General features: G+C 30.7%; 1 protein-coding gene across 1 annotated transcript; it reads left to right on the forward strand.

Moving 5' to 3' along the window:
- Positions 1-1,447: 1,447 nt before the first annotated feature.
- On the forward strand, positions 1,448-8,392 carry LOC106100795. The gene is made up of 4 exons (XM_013279822.1): positions 1,448-1,551; positions 2,596-2,795; positions 5,528-5,606; positions 8,062-8,392. Exons 2-4 carry the CDS (start codon positions 2,606-2,608, stop codon positions 8,072-8,074), a joined length of 282 nt encoding a protein of 93 aa, XP_013135276.1. The 5' UTR covers positions 1,448-1,551; positions 2,596-2,605; the 3' UTR covers positions 8,075-8,392.
- Positions 8,393-11,860: the final 3,468 nt, after the last annotated feature.

Here is an 11,860-nt window from a genome sequence, read left to right on the forward strand (position 1 = left end):
ATAATTTTATTTCAAGCGTAAAAATCAGCTCATAAAATTGTTATAAAGTTTCTTATACTCTGGGTATTTTTTCGCTTCTTTATCTCTGTATGCTATAGGTTTACGCTTTGCGCTAATTTCAATTTGCTTTTAGTTGTGTCTTGCAGGTGTTAGTGCCTCTTCCAGTTAATTTTGTTAAAAATAAAAATAAATAACTATTGAAAATGAGTCTTTAACAATCATTTATAGGGATATATTTGATTAGATTCAATTTTATGACTTCAGTATTATTTCATAACATTCAATTATTTTTTTACATCCCAAAATGGTTTTAATACCCGAGAATCCTTGATTTATTATAGCGTTTTTTTTTAAAAATTGAGGAATTACTAAGATTGCAATCACGGAAGGAAATGTGTAGTCGTAAATTTTATCTGTTAACTAATTTATTCGACGTATAACATCAACATTTGAGTTAATCTTTGCATTCATGTGAATAACAATACAATCTAGTTTGTAGACTATCAAACAAGGATTATTGTTCTTAACTATATTTTGTAAATAACTTATTAGACGACTATTAAATCACTATTACAACACGGTACATGTAATTAATTGTATTGTAATTGATTAAGCATTAATTCATTTACGTTTAACTGCGTGTAAGATTAATAGGGAGATGTTGCACATATGTGTTTATGGATGTAACTGGAATTGCCTGGTTGGCCTTGCTAATTGCCTATTGCGGCTGTAAACGCCGTGTGACAAGAGTTTGATTTAATATATACCACTATAACTAAATAATACTAAATAATCATTTACTACAATTAACTAAATCATGTTGCATCTATAAAATAAGTAAATTAAGAAAAATGTAGTTCTAACTTTGTAACGAGTAGAGGTGATAGGGGTGGGATGGGCATATTTTCACATAATTAGTATTAAACATCCAATTATTAAGTAATAACGAATAATAGGGAGAGCCTCTAAAATGTTAGTATAAAAGTAATATTATAGAGAGGAAAGATTTGTATTTTTGTATGTATCCATTCACGCAAAAACTACTGGGCCGATTTTAAAAATTCTTTCATTGTTATGAATTATAATCTTTTAATTTCACGAGGTTGACGTCGCGAGCAACATCAAGTCCTCTATAATTTTGTTTGTCACGAAACAGTCGCAGATTTGAATATATAATTAAGGAATAAGTAAATCATATTTTACATTTATAACAATTGTATTAAAAAAAATAAAACAATATAACCTCAATAATTATCATCATAACGTTAAATTTGATTACTGATTTTATCGATGGAGGTTATTTTTTACAGTGCTTATAATTATAAGGTTAAGAATATAAAATCTTCCATACAGGATGAAATGTAAAGATATCTACTACAAGTGTATAACGTCCCTCCATTTCGGTCCTCCTTGAAGACCGTAGCGTGCGTGCCCTCCCCTCGAGGCATCGCTATTGCAGTCTATATAAGAATTCAGTACCAAATATCGTAGCATCTGTGATTCAGTCGCTGCAGTAGTGTTGTGTTGTGTGCAACTAACGAATTAACCAAGGTACAAATCAAATCGATTTTTTTAAATAATCGACACTTAGTTTTAACTTGTTATAGTGTAAAGAAATATTTAAAATTTATTTCTTCTGTTTTGTTGTAACGTTTTAGTTTCTTCGCGTTTGTAAATATTGGTGTATTTTGTAGTAATTATTGAAAATTTAATATCATATTTGTCGTAGCGTTTACGATAGCATTGCGGACGTATTGGAAAAATATTCAAAGGAAATGTTCCAATTTCCGCAATAACTACGACAAATTTCTAAAAATTATTTTCGATTGAAAAATTTGTAGTTTAATATTTCTTTAGGAAAATAATCCATGTTATGTTTTTACACTATTTAAACCAAACAAAATATCAATCAGGTTTTATTTAATTTTGTAGTTTATTATTGTTAGTTCGTCAAAGTTTGCGTTTAATACTTCATTGCTGTTTACCGCTATGATGTGCTTAAGTTAATAGGATTTAAGTTCGCTTTAATCTCCTCCAAACACTGCATTAACTTACCACATGTAATTTTAAAATTAAATTCACCTTATCAATCTTTATTCGCCATTTTAACATTCCCGAATTTAATGAATGCGGTATCCAACGGCAGATGCTCGTACGGTAAACAAAGTTTAACATAATCGAGTGGCCGTGCAACACACAATAGTAAATATTTGTACATCCTCATCGAATGGTTTATTAACAGTTGTCGAGTATTTTAATTGTTTGTTATTACTTTAATCACATCCTGTATTCATTTAAATTGTAATTTTGAATTCGACGCGTGTACTGATTGTGTAGGACTAACAATTTGCAGTTTATTTTGTGTAGGCGCTAATATAAAACCTATTAGATTATTAAAACAAATGCAAAACGTGGGTGGTCTAGTCTATGAAGTCTGTTTTGTTTCTAATAATACTAGATTTAGAATTTGGCACCGTAGTAATTAAATTTAATTACGTCCAAAATACTTAACTAATGTAGCACACATAGCTATTGGATGGTTGGACTTTTTACATCATCCTTCGAACAACTTTTAAATTTATGTATTTTTTACAGTAGCAGCAAAATGCAGTTCTCTACAATCATCGTGTTGGTCTGTTTAATCGCGACTGTGGTAGCCAGCGTGAGGTACGAGAGACGTGCGGACGTCGACAACCGCGACTTCAGCCCATACGACCCCCTCGATGTTACATCAGACAAGAGGAGCCCGCGGATGAAGAGAGGACTGCTTTTGTTGAAGAAGAAGCTGCTACTTGGTATGATCATTATAGAATTTATTTATTGGTGTCCAGACTTATTAAAAACTTAGAAGGCCTGCGTAATAATGCCGCCAAACAAACCATTTCGTGACAAAAAACCGCTATCGATATTGTCTTGCATTTCTTTGCCGTTTCTCATTTGTTTATCGAATACTAGCAGTTGCTTGCGACTTCGTCCACGTAAATAAGGTAGTAAAAACACAGCTTATGTTACTCGGCGATACCGTTGCTTTCTAACGGTCATTAAATTTTTAAATTGACCGAGTAAATAAAGACAAATCTTTCCTCTTTTATAATATTAGTATAGATAAACATTAAATATAGCATCAGACCAAAACATGACTCCTAAAGTAAGCGAGGAGTTTAGTTTATAAGGATTCAAGATCATGTATTCGCAAAAATTAATCTCAAATGGAGGCAGAATTTAACTTTACGAATTACATTTTTAATTTACCTAATGACTTATTTAGTTAGTTTTTGTAACATGATTTGTAAAAATTTATGAAATTTGATTATCCGGTATGTTTATTTAACACTATCTTTCGCCCGCGACTCCGTTCGCGTGGGATTAAAAAAAAACAAAATTGAGTAGCCCATGTGTTCTTCCAGACTGTCCTCTACGTCTATGCCAAATTTCATCGAAATCCATACAGCCGTTTAGGCTACAAACTCTAACAAACATCCATCCATCCATCTAAACTTTCGGTATTATAATATTAGTAAGATAAGAAGTAAGATTTGCAAATTGTGAATAGCAAATTCTCTAAAACGTGTTTGGAAAACTTGGATTCTCAAGGTGTTGTCATTAAGTCGGCCTAATGTGCAACTGAGCGAAAATATTTTACACATATTTGGTCATACGAGTTTCATTTTCTAGGACATCAATCGAGTCATAGCCATATCTTTTGCTAATAAATTAAGATTTCATATGCCCTTGTATTATTTGTAAGTTTAAGAAATAACATCTCCTTTCGTCTTTCTATTACACAATAATCAATTAAAAATTTAATGATTAGTGGGAATTTTTATGTTAGGCAATAGTTTTTTTTACACGAATTTATTCTTCAAAAATGCAAAATTTTTATTGTTAACTTTGAACAATAGAATTAACATAAAAAGTGCAAATTATTGATTATTTAATGTTTTTACATTCGTAATATATGCGGATAACAATCGTTAATTGCTTTTTTGACACGCTTCAAAAGGTTTAAAATTTATTGCCCTTAAGTATATGAATAATTGAGGATACTACACTTATCTTTTTAAATTATTATTCATATTTTACTGAGATCATTCTTCACAGTATCATGCATTAAGGGCTTTTATCTACGAGCGATTTACAAGAACCATATAACTGTTGTGTACATTACTCTTGAGCCCAATAACATCAGAGTTCTATAAAAAATATACATAGTCTATGTGTCATGTATGCATAGTACGGAAAAATAGTTTTAATACCGTGTCCCATAGAGTAAAATATATATTTTAAAAGTGGTGCAAAAAGCATTTTAATCTAGCATATTTGATTCAATGTTAACATTGCAACACTGAATATAAACCTAGTTTATTCTTTACCTTATTAAAATAATTAGGACGTTTATAAGCGAGACCCATAATATCCAAGGCCACTTTTGATGACATTGACTACTTTCAATGGAAAAAAACATTTCACAATAGGTCATAGGCTAAATTATTGTAACCTTTACGTTCTTATAAATCATGTTAAGAAGGCGCCTTTGACTAAACTATCGCACAACTGGTTAGTCGCGCTTTGATTCTTATGAGATCATATGTATATGCGTACATTACTCGATTTTAGTTGTGCAAATAAACAGTTTTATTGGCTGCGAAATAATCGACAATCGAAAATCGCGCACCAGTTGTGCGATAATTCAGTCAATAGTGTGTGCCCGCTCTAACGATTATTGTTGAAAACATACGCATTATTTAGTTTTTTTTTTTTAAATAGAATACACCGTTAGCATGTTGTCTCATTAAATTTATTGTTTTTAGATACCAAAACTTTTACGCATTCGATATACATATGATTACTGCTAGTGATGTTTGTTTTTTATTATTGTTGCATTTGTTGTTGATGGAAAATTGATAACACAACATGTTTCAAATTTATATTCGGCCTGACAATAACTCGGTTATACGCACTATACTTTAATCTGTTGTAGATATATTGTAGTGCGTTGTAAGACATAAAGAGTTTTATGAATAGCTTTCTCATCGTGCGAGATGCGGTGGGAACTAACAATAATGGGCTTCAAGATGAATTGCGTTTGTTTAATTACTAACATTGTATACTAATTATTATGATGTATTGGGAACGTAACGCCGCATTTCAATGCACAACGTAAATATTATGCGTAAAACTTTGTATTAGTCCCACCAATTTTGACAACAAAACATCTTTTGTTCGACAGACGCATAATGTGGCTTATTAGATGTGTACAGGATTGCTGATAGCTTCTTTTCCTACTAACAACCGCAGTTCGTCTGCTTAGTAGTCAGTTAATGCGTGACGTCATGAAGCCATCGGCAAAACTGCTTACGAGACATAGTGACGATACTTGAAAAAAAATATGCTTAGTTAGCCAGGATCAGGTCAGATTAAAATTGCAATGTTGGTAGTCACAGCTGTAAAAGAAATAAAAACGGGGTGTGCGATAGGGTCAATTAAAATACTTTTTGTATTTATTTGTTTATTTTTTTTATTCCAGGTGCATTAGGACTGAAGGCGGCGAAAGTGGGCGCGGTTGGAGCGGGTCTAGCGGGCGCCCTCGCGCTCAAGAGCAAAGCGTCAGTACCTCATAGTGAAAAGATTCACATTTACTACAACTAACATCGGCTTCTTATAAACACCACTGTAATTATTAACATTTTCATAATGTATTTAAGTATTTTATTTCATTATAATATAATTTATTGGTGAGGATTTTTAATGTGGTCACAGTTTAATAATTCCCTTGCTGCATCGTCTTTTATTTAATCAAGAAATTAATATCACAAAGTGCATATTGAAACCGAAGTGTTTTATTAATAATTGATTTTATTATTATAGTATGACTTAATAGTTCTATCATTGAACTGTTAAAATGGGACTATTATTTTGTGACTACAGTAAAATATTTATTTGGGAAATAATATATTATTATTTTATACATATTTGTAAAACAATTATATTTTAATTTGTTTTCATCAATCACTTGGATACCAGCCATGCTCCTACAAGGAACGTAGAAGTTCATAGGTAAGCTATATTAACCTTATTAATATTATTGAAAATGTTTTTATATTAATGTAATAAAACATTATATTTATCAATCATAATATTTCTTTATGCTCTTATTGAAAATGCTTTAATTTTTTTTATTTGTACATTAAATTCATTATTATATTAATCCCACTTATCAATTTTATAATCAGTTAACACAATTAACTATTATTTAACAATAATACGTAGATATTTTCAGGGAAGCCCTGAATGTCATGGTTCGAAGTTTATGCCTTTACTTTGATGTTTTACGCTTGTAAATTTCTTATATTTAGTTTATGCGTGTATGTAAGGATACGTTTTGAATTTCACAAAAATCTCAAATAAGGAAAAATTGCCATAATACATTTTAAGAAGTATGATTCGCGTTCTCTGTCGCAATTTTCGAAGAGGTTCAAAGTCAATAACGTTACGAAATTGTGGTTTAGGACTTCAGTGTCATATGAATTAACACTTTTCAAAGATCATGTACGGAAATTCACTGTCAAACATAACATGTGAGAATTAAACAATTAGATAAGTCATAATTCTTTCAGGGATTTGACAAACAAGAGCAATACAGATATAGAATATGTTTATTACTGGATTGCTTTTTTTGAAAAAAAACAAAAATAATGATTTCTTGTATAAAAATCTTCATAAGTAGAAAATAATTGGTAAAAAAAGGCTAGGAGTAAAACATTACACAGTCCTTTTCATCGTCTTTCAGTATTAGAATAAACAAATTATTTCTTGTGCAATTAAAGGTATTTGCAAACACGAATGCTGCATTGAAATTTGCACAATACCTGTGGGTACTTCTGTGGAAAATAGCAATCATTGTATGCAACGATGTCAAGTCACATTGCAAACAGTACCAATGACAGAGGTAGGAGATGACAAGTCAACAATCGTGTTTGCTGATTACGCGTCATGGAGCCGGAGTGCGTCGGCTCGTGTTTGTTTTTGTGGCAATCAGACCGGTTTATTATTCATTTCGTTTTACATAATACTACACAAATCGTCCGTGATGTATGAATAATTATTAGATCGACGGCTACATTCCCGATGGAGATATTTGGTAAAACCCAACTTTTATTGGTCCCTAGGAATGCGGATTCCACTGGCGTCGAACTTTGGCAAGTTTGCCGGAATAGTTTTATTCGTGACAAGGGACGATTTTTTTTTATAAACGAAAGCTCTATGCTTTTTCCTTTGTAATTTGTATGAAGTATTAAGGGAAACCAGTATTAGAAATATTGCTATGTTGTATTAAAGGATGCTATATAAAGTTTTGCAACTGAAAAGCGTTGTTTAGAAGTATTGTAACGGCGACAATCCAAAAGACAGAAAGTATGATTCATAATGCCTTATCCAAAAAAAAATCTGTACTTCGCAAAAACAATAAAAAGTTTATTTGTAATTGGTCACGGGCAAATCATATATACATTGTTTATTTTTAATTGACAATCTGAAAATAAGGGAACACAAATACATTTATATTTCGAAACTAAAATCGAAGTGAATAATTATCTAATTTGAGATTCAGAAATGCAGTTAACAGTTATTTTAATAACGGTTTGAAAGAAAATACTTTTAACCATTCTTTTTACGCATTGCATTGTTTATGCATATCCATTTTTTTACTGTTTTCTAATCAACTTCTTGTCTATTATAAGTATGTCACTAGCCTTCGCGTGTATGATTAGCATATTGGATCAAGTACCTTTTACTATGATTAACATTATGTTTGTTTCTGGGTACTTCCATTATGACCTTTCATTATTGTATAGTCATCAGAATAACAGCTTGCGAAAACTCTCTTAGGAAGTGGCGTCATAATGAAAGTATCTAAATAAAACATTACAAAGAACTTTTAAGTTAAAGAGATATGTTATCTAAAGGCACATTTAAACAACTTAATTACATTGTAATTATAAATTTCGTGTACATTTTACTTTTTTTCTGATTGAAATGTAATTAATTTTTTTTTCCTTGCAGATGGTCCGGTTAGATATCAAGCCTAGAACTTCGTGGTGCACCACCGTATTTTAAGATTTAGAGAATTTATTAACTTTTTAATTGTAAAAGTGGGTAAATATAAGCAGCCATTTAGTGAGGCTAATGCCAATGATTGTAATATAGGGAGGCTATCACATTTTGAGGGTTAACGAACTCTACCGCGATTAATTTTATATTTTCTCGAAAAGTATGCCATAATGAAATGAAAAGAACCCTTGAATTGTGCTAATTACATGTTCGTTTGTTATAATATTTATGACAAAACGAGTGACTGTGTTGTGTTTTTTGTTAATTAAATAGTTTAAAAAAATATTGAATTTTATTTCATCTGATTTCCTCGCTACTTCCGCTTTTCAGTTGCTCCTTTCTATTACAAGATCTCTACGGGATAGTACAAGTTACAAGTTAGGCTGAGTTTACATGTAATGACTAAAGTTAGAAGTTAAATAATAAAAAGACAAATATTGTAAGTTATTTTCCAGTTATTAAATTTCATTGGTATCTAGTTTGGAAAATTTGTACTATGATTCTGAAAAAACACGTTCCACTAGCTCGATTATTACATAAATAAATGTTATTTTGTCACAATTTTTTTGTAATTCTCGAATAATAAAATTAAATAAGCAATTTATATACAATACTAAAAATAAGTATGACGCGTTTTCGTATAAAATCATAATTTAAAATACCTTGCTGACAGAATTTCAAATCACAACGCGGCGTAAAATCCCTCAACAGCCTTGCTATTAATCAGAAAATATTGCTATATCATTAATCTAATACCAACGCCTACTCAATGATTAGGCAAGCCTTTTTGTTAAAAAGTTAAACAGAATAATCTTCACATATCGGTGCATGAAGTAATACCAAAGTTACACAAGAAATCTGCAAGTCATCCTCATTACTAATAAGTCCTTAAAGTCTAAAGTTCGAATTGATTAACAGGTCTCTCATGGTCCATGGCGTGGGACAGCTCAAGGTTCAACTTTGATGCTTATTAGTAACTTAATTATGGTATAAGATTTTTTTTTTGTTCCATGACTGAAATGCCTATACGAAAGCTGATTTTCTATCGTTTCTCTTTTAACATGACAGAGACGGCTGGGATACGATGATATGAGTTTTTGTTTTTGCAAAGCAGATTGCAAATTCATGATATAGGTAATAACGAGGTAGTACAAGTACTTTTCAAGTAGTGAGAGAATTCTGATTGATTTTCGTATAACATATTTTAATTTTTACTTTATGGAGTATAATTAATATCGGGTTATTGTGTTGGATGTTTGGAATAGGAAAAGCGATAATTGGTTTAATCCTTAACTAAATTGGATATCGTAATAAAAGGGAGCTTTGAGTAACATCTTGAAATATGAAAGCGAAATTTTTATATTTTAATTCCACGTTTTCTGCCATTTTTTTTATTACTTATGGTTTACAGTACCGAAGATATCCTTGACTGTAAAGTAAGGATATAGAATACATAGTCATGAAACAAATTATCATCTTAGAGTGAAAACGTTTGTTTAAGTGTGGGAAAACCTGTAAGTCATTAACCCTATATTGATGGCCTTCACATATCGAAGAAAAATGTTCTAAGTCAGAATGAATTGCAGTTTTTAATGTGGCGTAATTTTCTCTTTTAATGCATATTTCTACTACTAACTCTACACTAGGGCTCCTTTAAACCTTATATTTAAATTTTAAAATCTTTTTATAGACAACTTAAGAGCAAAGTGTTACTCAGCTACTGAATTGGTTGAACAAGTTTTAGCCAAAGCCTGTTCTTGATTTTGGAACATGATTTAGTCTGTTTATCGATTTTTTAAAGGAAACTTTTGAAACAGATGATAATGTTGATTGTTTTTGTATAATTTAAATAAGGTTAGGTGAAGAGACTTCCTGCTCACTTATATTCGAATTCTCTATGATAATGTGTTGTTTAACATGTTTTTGGCCGTGAAAACACTCACTTAGTAATAAATTGATAAAGCCAGAGGGATTCGAGAAAATATTTCTTCTGCGGAAGGTGTTTTTTTATTACATTTTTGACGTAGAATATTTATAATACCATTGTATTGTAAAAAAATATAATAATTCTTGTTGATAGCGTCTTAAAATTTCCCGATTTTGAGCATAACGAGACAAGTGCAAGTGACATGGCCGTGAGAGTCTTCACCGCGGTGACATTGCGTGAACAGGGTGACCACACGTGGTTACAAATAGTAATATGATCAAAATACTTTTTGTATGCCAATTTAATAGAATGTCTTTTAAGAGTTTAATAATACGATGTGGATCCTTTTCTACAATAAAAGTTGAAAATTCAATAATACTAATGGTATAAATGCGAAAGTTTAGATGGATGGATGGATGTTTGTTATTGTTTGTAGCCTAAACGGCTCAACCGATGTTGATGAAATAGACATAGGCTACTCATTTTTGTTTTTATTTAATTCCACGCGGACGGAGTCGCAGGCGAAAGCTAGTAATATATATTTGGTAATAAGTTGTAAGAATGATGATGAAAAGTCGCGTACTTCTGGAATGAGAAAGAGAGTAAAGGGACATAAAGTTGAGTTTTTATTAAGTTGGTCTTAAATATTTTTTAAAAGAACAAATTCAAATTATTGATTGGTATTGTAATTGAAAATCAGGAAAAACGGATATTTGGTTACCCTGGCTGAATCTTGTTACTGCGTCAGGTCATTCACCTGCATGACGTAGACTCAATGCTAAGTTCACAAAAGTTCGACGTAAATTAGTAAATATGTATTATATATTTATAGAATTCATGTTAACAAAATCCTGTTAACTTCTTTGCCAATTATTTAGGCTTGTATAACATTAAGATAATTTATAAAATTCGTAAAAGTAACTAATTATTAAAGTAATAGTATAATGTCATCATTTTATTGTTAACAAATATTAACAGTAATAATTAAATAAAATATTAACACTTCAGTTTCTGTTGTTAAAAGGGTCAGTAGAAAGAATTTTAGTAAACGTTAGCGATATTTCTAAACCAATGAAATTTAGGAAGGGAATAAAAAAGACGGCAATGTTTTTCTGCTTCTGATTTAACAATTGTTTATGACAATTATATTTAGAAATTCTTCTTTTCCTTTCATTCTTAGATAACGTGTTAACACGTTCCGAAGAATTGGATGTCCATTTCCTTGGCTTGTACATTTTTGCAAACAAAAGATACGACAGGATGTGTGTTTATGTTTTATAACTAGTTTCGTTCATCTTAGAAAGATTTGTTTAAAGGACAAACGAATAGAATTACGAATAGAATGAAAAGATTAAATAAAGTCTCAAGTTACGATTCTAAACCATCCTTGTGAAGTTAAGTCGTTTGTAGTCATAATTTATGTGTACAGGCATTACGTTTCAAATTCAATCAATGACATAATCAATAATAATACTTTTAGCTATTAACTGCCTTACTCAGTGTTTATGCTCACTAAGGGATAGCCTTATTGTAGTTCTAGTGTGATAAATCGACAAGCAACTAATTTGAAATGCTGAACGATTCCAATTTTGTCATAAATTCCTTCCATTAAAGAGGTATAAAATATTTATAATTTTGAATTTCAAATCACTTATCTCACTTGTAAACAGTATTTATGAATTTAAATAGTCTTAAATTATAGAGCCCTGTTAATGGACATATTGTTTACTTGTATAAAAATGTTTTAAGGCGGGGCAACAAGACTGTAGGATACCGGTAATTTTAAACATTGTATGGCGAATATCGTCGACCTATAAAAGACAC

This window comes from Papilio polytes, unplaced genomic scaffold (assembly GCF_000836215.1).
Source record: "Papilio polytes unplaced genomic scaffold, Ppol_1.0 DF824047.1, whole genome shotgun sequence".
In the NCBI taxonomy this organism is placed as follows: Eukaryota; Metazoa; Arthropoda; class Insecta; order Lepidoptera; family Papilionidae; genus Papilio; species Papilio polytes.